We start from the raw sequence: 8,607 nt of genomic DNA, 5'->3' as shown, positions 1-8,607 counted from the left end.
AAGGGTAGTGGGGCGCGGCCACCTGGCTTGTGAACACCACTATCACGTTGGCGCGGATGGGGGGCGCGGGGCAGTCCGCATGGGGTTGAACTACATGTCTGACGAGGCCTTTCAAGATCTAATGGCATCTCAAAACGCGACTTTTTTCAACTCGGATACACAACCTGAGTTTTCCGTTCCAGAGACACAACCCGAGTTTTCTGTTCCGGAGACACAACCGTACCGGATAAACCCACAAAACGCTCTCACAAAGGTAAGAAAACAAATAAAACCGGAGAAGCGAGCGGTTCATCGACACCGGTTGTGACGAAGCGAAAGTATACTCCTTGGAAAAAGGATGAAAAATTAGCGTTGGCTAGAGCTTGGATTGAGATATCTCAAGATCGAAATGAGGGTAATTATTTTTTGGTGTATTTTTTTTAATTTAAATTTTTAGTTTTTGTTTGCAATTTACTAAAGTTTTGTTATTTTTTTTATAGCCGACTTTCATAAACGTCGAGTATTTTGGAGCAAAGTTTATGGAATTGTTTTATGAGCAAGTGGGGAGTAGGGACCGAACCGATAATATGATATCGGGTCAGTGGTCCGATATTCGTAAGTTTGTAGGATTATTTACCAACCTACACAACCGAAATGCAAACCGAATGCGACAGAGTAGGTCCGATGATCTTCAAGTTTTTCAATTCACTTGCGACGAGTGGAAAGCGAAGGTGTTAAGGAAGTACGGGATGGTGAAGACGTTTGACGAGCGCTACTTGTGGGACGTGCTCAAGAAGTGCTTGAAATGGATTATGTTAGTTACTCTGGATGCGGATGTCGGAAAAGAATCGGCTAAACGTACGAAAACTAGCGAGTCCGGCTCCTACGTCTCTTCTAGCGGCTCGGAGACTCAAATTAACTTCGACCTAAACTTGTCCGAGGGCGATTTGAAAGAGCAAGGCTCTAGCCGCCCCCCGGGTAGGGAACGTGGGAAAAGAACCGCTGATCACGACTTCGGAAAAGAGATTGCTAGAATGTCAATTGGTCTCGAGTCGATTGGTCAAGCTAAACATAATAGAAACCGGATGAGGAGTTTGGAATTTATAACCAAGGACTTTAGCCACCTACCGCCATCCGACCAAGGGATAATGGAGGAAGAAAAAGATCGTATTCGGAAGGAATTGACGAAAAAAAATAAAAAACGCTATTTTTATGTATTTTTTTAGAGGTTGTTGCATTTTAAATTTATGTTTTTATTTTCCTTCTTATTTATGTTTTAATGAAATGTTTTAATTGAGTATTATTAATATTTATTTAGGATATAGTATAAAAAAAAAACTCAACCAAGCCCCGGCTCACCTGGACCATTACACCCTTTGAGGCTTGGTCTGGGGTCTTGGTTGGCATGCCTAGTCAGCGCCACGTGTCATGAAGATGTTGGTTCACTTGAGGCTCAACCAAGCCCCATTACCCTTAGCCTAATGGATTGGCATAAAATGATAGAAATTCTACGTGAATCTACCTATATGATTAAAGCAAGGTTATTTCACATGTCATTTAATTAAAGTAGCAAACTAGGATACCAATTAATATTATTACCATTTATATAATTACTAACAAAGTTATAAATGTAACTTTAAATGCTGTATCGAATAAGGTTTTTAGATACTTATGAATAATAAAATTTTATTTATCATTATTTATATCTTATTAATCCAAAAATTATGCTATTATATATATTATTAAACTTATTTATTTTATAAGTTTTTGTATATTTTTAACCACCCGTGTATTAAACAGGTTATACCTTAGTTTATTAATAAATCTTAATGGATGGAAATAGAATTTTAAGTCTATCCGTGTTTATCCATACCTTTGCTAGATTATTAAACTTAAATCGATGGATGTTTGTCTAGGAACCCAAACCTAGGTGCTTATAAAAAGTAGAAACACAAAACAAACACCCCATTTTCCTCCATAAAAACATTGGCATTCAACCGCGTCTCGTACTTTTGAAACCCAACCCCTTCCTTCCTATCAATATTTTCAAACCCAACCCATACCCGGCTGATTATCAAATATCATCAACAATAACAATGCATGTGAAATCAGACTCCGACTTAACCAGCGTGGAAGCGCTCACACCCCCACTCTACTACGTCCAGAGCCCCTCCAACCACGATGCCAACGACAAGATGTCCTACGCCTCCAGCCCCTTCGCCTCTCCAACTCACCCCGCACACTACCACTCCTCTCCCATCCACCATTCCCGCGAGTCCTCCAACTCCCGCACGTTCTCCGCCTCCATCAAAAACGCAGTCGTTCGGGCCAACCATCATGCTGCTCTGTCTCCATGGAAGAGGCTTGAGTACGGTACTGACATGGAGGAGGATGATGATGTTGCTGGCGACGGTCGGATTCCGTTGAGGGTTTATGTCGTGTGGTTTGTGGCGTCGTTTGTTTTCTTGTTTACGGTTTTCTCCTTCATTTTGTGGGCTGCTAGTGTTCCTTACAAACCCAAGGTTTATGTTAAGGTCAGAATTTTTTATATATCTGTCTCTTGAAAAACTTTCTTTTTATTAATTAATTTGCCAGTTTTTTTTAATGTTTTAATAGCAATTAACTTAGTAGGTTTGGTTCGGGTTGGTTTTGGGCTAAGACTGAACTAGAACCAAACCTGAAACTTCAGTTTTTGGATTTTTGAAAGTATTCCATTTTGGCTTTGTCATTTGAACTTGAAAAAAAGAAAGAAATAATTGGACAAAATTAATGAATTAGGCCTAAATTATTTTGTTAAATAATAGTTAATTAAATTAATTGTTATATATTTAGGCTAAAATATATTAGTTATATATTTATTAAACTTTTATCAATTGCTTAGAATAAAAAATGAAAATCTAGAAATAAGTTTTAGTTTTTTGGGGTTTTGTTCATACAAAACCAAACCGAACCTACACCTAACCTTAAGTTCGTTTTATTTCAAACACATAAAATCATGCTGTTGGTTTTTATTTCGGTTAATATTTTTCAGTTTCGGCAGGTGTTTTCGGTTTAACGCGCATCCCTACTAAATTTTTTGATTTAAAATGAGTTACCAAGTTATGTGACTCTGGGTTAAAGTAACCCGGGATTTTAAATAAAAGATACTCGGATAATACTGAGTCAACTCAGTGTTTTAACTATGTAATTCGTGATGATTTACTTTCTGTCAAGTGTCAACAGTTGCAGCTTTAATCAGAATTTAAAATTGAAAACAAAATTAATGGTAAGGCTGATGGGTGTGGGGGGCGCGAGAGGGGGCGCGAGTGGGGACGCCAGCCAATAATATTGTGACGTGTGGCAGAGAGAGAAACTTGATAAGATGGGTGTTGGAGCCCCCGCTCGCGCCCCTGGCCCTGGTGTGGAGGGGCGCGAGAGGGGGCGCGAGCGGTTTTTTTGTTTATTTTTTTATAAATGTATTAAAAAAACGTATTATTAAAAAACCCCATAAGTATTAATTAATTAATTAATTAACTAACTGGGTTTACTTAAAATTGAACCTGAAACAGTAGAATCCTAACCACCAAAACCAGCTTCACATATTAGATCCAAAACCTTTAAAAGATATTATTATCAATTATTACAAACCCTAGATAGATATAGAAACTGAAGCAGTAAAGAATACATACTTGTCATGAGTTGAAGTTGTAATCAGTATGTACAAGATTCATTATCCAACGGCTCTATTCTTCATCCCAACGGCTCTTCACGCATTCCCAATACCCCTTTACGCCTCTGCCCTCCCGCTAGCGGCCTTGCGCCTGCTTTGAAAGCCGTGCTCGCGCCCCTCTCGCGCCCCTCTCGCGCCCCGGGGCGCGAGCGGATGGGCTCACGCGCCCCCTCTCGCGCTCCACACCCCTCAGCCTAATGGCTCTTTACCTTTTGTACAGAGCATGATGTTTGACAACTTTAATGTCCAATCGGGGATGGATGCAACAGGTGTACCAACGGATATGTTGACTTTGAATACTACAGTCAAAATATTTTACCGGAATCCGGCTACATTTTTTGGTGTTCATGTCACCGTTACCCCTATCCAAATTTATTACTATCAACTCAAGCTTGCTTCCGGTCACGTAAGTTTTTGCATTCTTGTTACGTATATCTTTCTTTTTTGCTATGTCAATTTGACAGGTTTGTATAATGCATATATGATGTGTGTGTTGGCACTTGGAAGGATTAAGTTTTTATATGTTGTACACAATATAATCTATAATTGCTGTTTAATAGCAGAAATGGTTAAGTTTACGTGCACACGCCGACTGACCCGTGATTTCTTTTCGGGGGATGATCATGATTTTAGGGTATAAATAACATTTTTTTGAAGGGCAGTTGCCCCTACATTAAGCTAGTAATTAGCGAAGTGCACCCAATTATTGGATAAATTTATAAATATTATGCTATACAATTATGCATAGTTTCACATTAAAAGAAATAAAGAATACTTGTGTTTTAATATATTGTACTTTAGTAGTTACGACAAATGGAACTTGTGCCTTTTTCTCCAACATTAGAATCTTGATTGCATGCATTGTGCACTTGTTAGCTGTGCAGCTTTTGGTTGTACATATTTTCTATGTGCTTTGATGACTCCAAATAAGTTACTTTTACCTTGAAATAGAATGCTGATTCATAAATACTTAAAAAAATTTTGCTTTTTCGAGTACACGTTCTTCCATCGTGTGTTCTTCATGACTTTGGCCTACTAACTTTAAGCTTTTATGCGAAACGAGGTATGGGAAGCAAACATTAAAAAAACAAAATTATGTTTGAAAGTATATAATATTAGTTGTTTGATAAAAAGGACAAGAAAGCGTTCGTTTCAATCGCCTCTAGTCTAGTGTAATGGAGTAATGGGCACCCTGTGGTCAACATTGTTGGATTTAGTAAGAGTAAGAATATTTGCTTTGGGATGTGTAGTACCCACTAATTACGGACTCAACATTACAATTTTAAGTCCATACGTACTGGGCAACAAAATGGTGGAATTTGGGCGATTTTGGGTGAGAACACAGCGCTCCCTACGCGACAAAGGATCGATTTTTCTTTTTTTTGGGGTGGGGGACATACATTTGTCGCATGTTTGTGTTTATGGAGATGCTGACGCAACGATCACTACACATAACCCAAGGCATTAACAAAAATTTAGGGGCTTATTGAACAAAAAATTTCTATCAATATTTTTGTTCAATATTTTTGGTGTAGAGAGATTTTTGTACGTCTCGCTAGGTCTTACCAAAAGTTTTCTACCGAATCGCTAACTATGATTTTGAAAAAAGCAAACGAACCACCTGGTTGTTGGGTCGGTTGAAACAACCGGCTTTACTGTGTGATGGTTTAGATTCTAAAGTAAGAAAATTATATTTACCTTAGACCAAGAAAAGTATATTTTCTTTCTTCAAAAGCAGAAGTTTGTATTAAATTTTGAAATTGTATAAGATTTCTTATGAATATAACATATATACTTAACTTCGTATTCTTTTTTTAACCGAAGTATGAACATAAATAAAATGAGTCAATTACAATAGAGAGGATGGTAAACGGGCAACAAGCTGCGCTGCCACCACTTTTTAAATAGTTTCCCAACTTGTTTTGGCTTGGATGGTTCCAATAGGTCTCGATGGTATGAACTTCTAGAATAAACCGTACTTTTGAATTTTTATCCATGCCAATCGAGTTTTGTTAAGCATACACACTGATTAACTTTTCATACAGTAATATTCTTCTATTTTAGCCAAAGATAAATTATAAAAATATCTTTAAAAGTTAGCCTGCTACGATTCTTGATTGGGTTGGTAAATGATAGCCGAGTTAAGTGTGATACAAAAGGGACGTATGGGTTTGAATCAGGCATATGGGAATTAAGCGGGAACCAATTCAATTCCCACAAAATAAAACATCACTATTGTAGTAATTTAGAATAGTGTTTAGATGAGTTAGAGTATTCTCAATCTGTTCTCTAGTTCTCTAAAATTATGTGATGGAGATTTGCAAATTATATGGTATGGTTATGAGTGCATTCCCAGCCTGTTCCCTACCCTATATCCATATATATTATATAATTACACTAAAAAACACTGTATTTTTTCTCTTCTGTTTAATTAAATAATATATTTTATACTTTAATTTATCATCATATTTTCTCTTTCTCTTTCACTCACAATTATTTTATGAAAATATTAAAAAATTATACAGTTGCTACAGTAAAACCTCAAATTTAACTTTCTCATATAAATTTTCTCTCTCCTCTATTCACAACTACTTATAACCATATCATATAATTTACAAATTTCCCTTACATAATTTTAGGGAACGGATTGAGAATGCTCTGAGTGGTTGTGAGTAGAGGATAGAGAAAATTTATATGGGAAACTTAAATGTGAGGTTTTACTGTAATACTGTATAATTTTTTAATATTTTCATAAAGTAGTTGTGAGTGAAAGAGAGAGAAAATATGATGATAAATGTATAAAAAATATTACTTAACTAAACAAGAAAGAGAAAATATAGTGATTTTTAATACAATTGTATGATATATATAAATATAGGATAAGGAACAGACTAGGAATGCTTCGGGCATATCCAGTTTCTATTGGGTATGGAAGGAATCTCATATTCAGAGCAATGATGCTATTGCAACATGTACGTTATCACGTGAAATGTATATCACTCTGTCCCTTATGGGCCCCATCTTGAAAGTGAAATGTGAAACCCCACTGTCATACTTTATCACGTGAATTCTTTGAAAGGGTAATTTGGTAATTTACCATGAGATACTTATTTCATTCTTGGTATTTCTATATTTGAACTTTCACAAGAAAGTATCATATATTAAATGTCGGATATGATATTCGTACATCCTCTGGTTATTCACACACCCTACATACGATCGTATAGGGGTTATACGATTGTATGAAACCCCATATTAAAGAGGGTGTGGATAGGTCAAAGGTGTATGAACAACCATAGCCTTAAATGTTTTGACATCTTTTCCCACTCTGTGTGCTACACTAGAATACAGTTTTAACTACTAAAAGTCAAAATTAATCAATGTTTAACTGTTTAAGGTTTTGACCTTGACTTGGAACAGGTGAAGAAGTTCTATCAAACAAGAAAAAGCCAAAGGGTGATTGTAGCACAAGTTTTAGGGTACCAAATGCCGCTATATGGCGGGGTGTCACCTTTCAATGCCGCCATAGGCCATCCGAAGAATGTAATCGTTCCGGTTAATTTGACATTTGTTATGAGGTCGAGAGCGTACATTCTAGGGAGGCTGGTGAAGCCAAAGTTCTACAAAAATGTTTTGTGTCAAGTGACGTTGCGAGGTAGCCAAGTTGGCAAACATGTGAACTTGACCGATTCTTGCACCTATCTAGATTAAATTGTGGAAATATTTGTATCTTTTGTCTTCTAGGTAGGTAACACTAGTACATAATTGAATTGTCAATTCATATGGACCGGTAATATTGGTAACATGCCACTAGCTTTATTTTCTCAAGGGTCTCTTTTACAAGCAAATTCGAGTTTAATCCGTTTAATGTTCTTATTGTCGTTTTTAGTTTTTATCTTTCTTTTTTGATATATTTACGATATTATCTTGTGAAGTTTGAATCACAAGGATAGTTAATTAAAGTACCAACAAAGGCTAAAAAAACTAAGGATTTTTCACTTGGACACAATTAATTATATGTTTAGGTAATCATTAACGGTGGTTACCACGACGTTGGTTACAGTGGTAGTGGCGGTGATAGCGCTGGTGGTGGGCGGTGGAGGTGGTGGTTGTGATGGCGGTCAGGTGATGGTGGTGGCGATGGTAATGGCGGTGGTTGTTTTTAGGTGGTGGTGGTGGTGAGAAAGTAGGGTGAATGATGAATTGAATGAAAAAAAGGAAGGGGGGGGGGGAATGGTTTTGATGGAATAAGATTCTAATGTATAATGGATGATTATATTTCATTGAGCAACCAAACATCACTTTTTTCATTCCCACGCAATGAATCATTTCATTCCTCCCGTTATTTCTGCATACCAAATACTACCTTAAAGTGATATATAAGTAAGGATGCTAATAGGTTTGAATCATCCTCACGGGAGCACCATGAGCAATACTTGGATTTTTTTTTCTTTTTTTTTAACAATTGCACTGATGCATCATAGACTCGATCACGGATGTTCGGCTGCTATTGTCATGGAAAAATGAAGTTTTTGTTGTATGTGGGAGGCATTTGACATATAAGAGTTGGTTTAGATCGTGTGCTAATTTGCTCTTCTTAAAAAAACATACTAATGCAATTAAACTTTGTTTATTACAACATTAAACATGCATTTATCCTTTATATGTGAGAATAAAGTTAATAATACACAAGGTTCATTTTGTGATGCAAAAAAAAAAAGGAAAGAGAAAAGAAGAAAGCCTCGCACTAGAATTATATGAGGACTACGAGCATATCAAAATTTCTTGAAACTATGGGCAACTCATATCTTTTAGACACAATAGAGGAGTATATTTTAATCGTTTCATTCATTACTTTTTGATAACGTTGGTATCCCTACCCACTTATAAAGTGAAGCTCACAAAATGCCAGCCAACAT

The 8,607-nt window shown here is 36.6% G+C and overlaps 1 protein-coding gene across 2 annotated transcripts; it reads left to right on the top strand.

The window, feature by feature from the left end:
• The first annotated feature begins 2,075 nt into the window (after positions 1-2,075).
• LOC143611970 (uncharacterized) lies at positions 2,076-7,479 on the top strand. Of its 2 annotated transcripts, XM_077086063.1 has the most exons (4): positions 2,076-2,513; positions 3,909-4,094; positions 7,109-7,343; positions 7,437-7,479. In XM_077086063.1, the coding sequence occupies exons 1-4, from the start codon at positions 2,076-2,078 to the stop codon at positions 7,451-7,453; spliced, it is 876 nt and encodes a 291-aa protein (XP_076942178.1). In that variant the 3' UTR covers positions 7,454-7,479. The 2 variants fall into 2 exon arrangements, with proteins under 2 accessions (XP_076942178.1, XP_076942177.1); XM_077086062.1 differs by having other exon boundaries at positions 7,109-7,475.
• The last annotated feature ends 1,128 nt before the right edge of the window (positions 7,480-8,607 follow it).

Source organism: Bidens hawaiensis, unplaced genomic scaffold (assembly GCF_021521415.1).
Source record: "Bidens hawaiensis isolate Kalapana, Puna unplaced genomic scaffold, B.hawaiensis_p1.1 tig00032833_1, whole genome shotgun sequence".
Lineage (NCBI taxonomy): Eukaryota > Viridiplantae > Streptophyta > Magnoliopsida > Asterales > Asteraceae > Bidens > Bidens hawaiensis.
The sequence above is the reverse complement of the archived record's forward strand: the minus strand, read 5'-3'. Positions and strand labels throughout refer to the sequence as shown.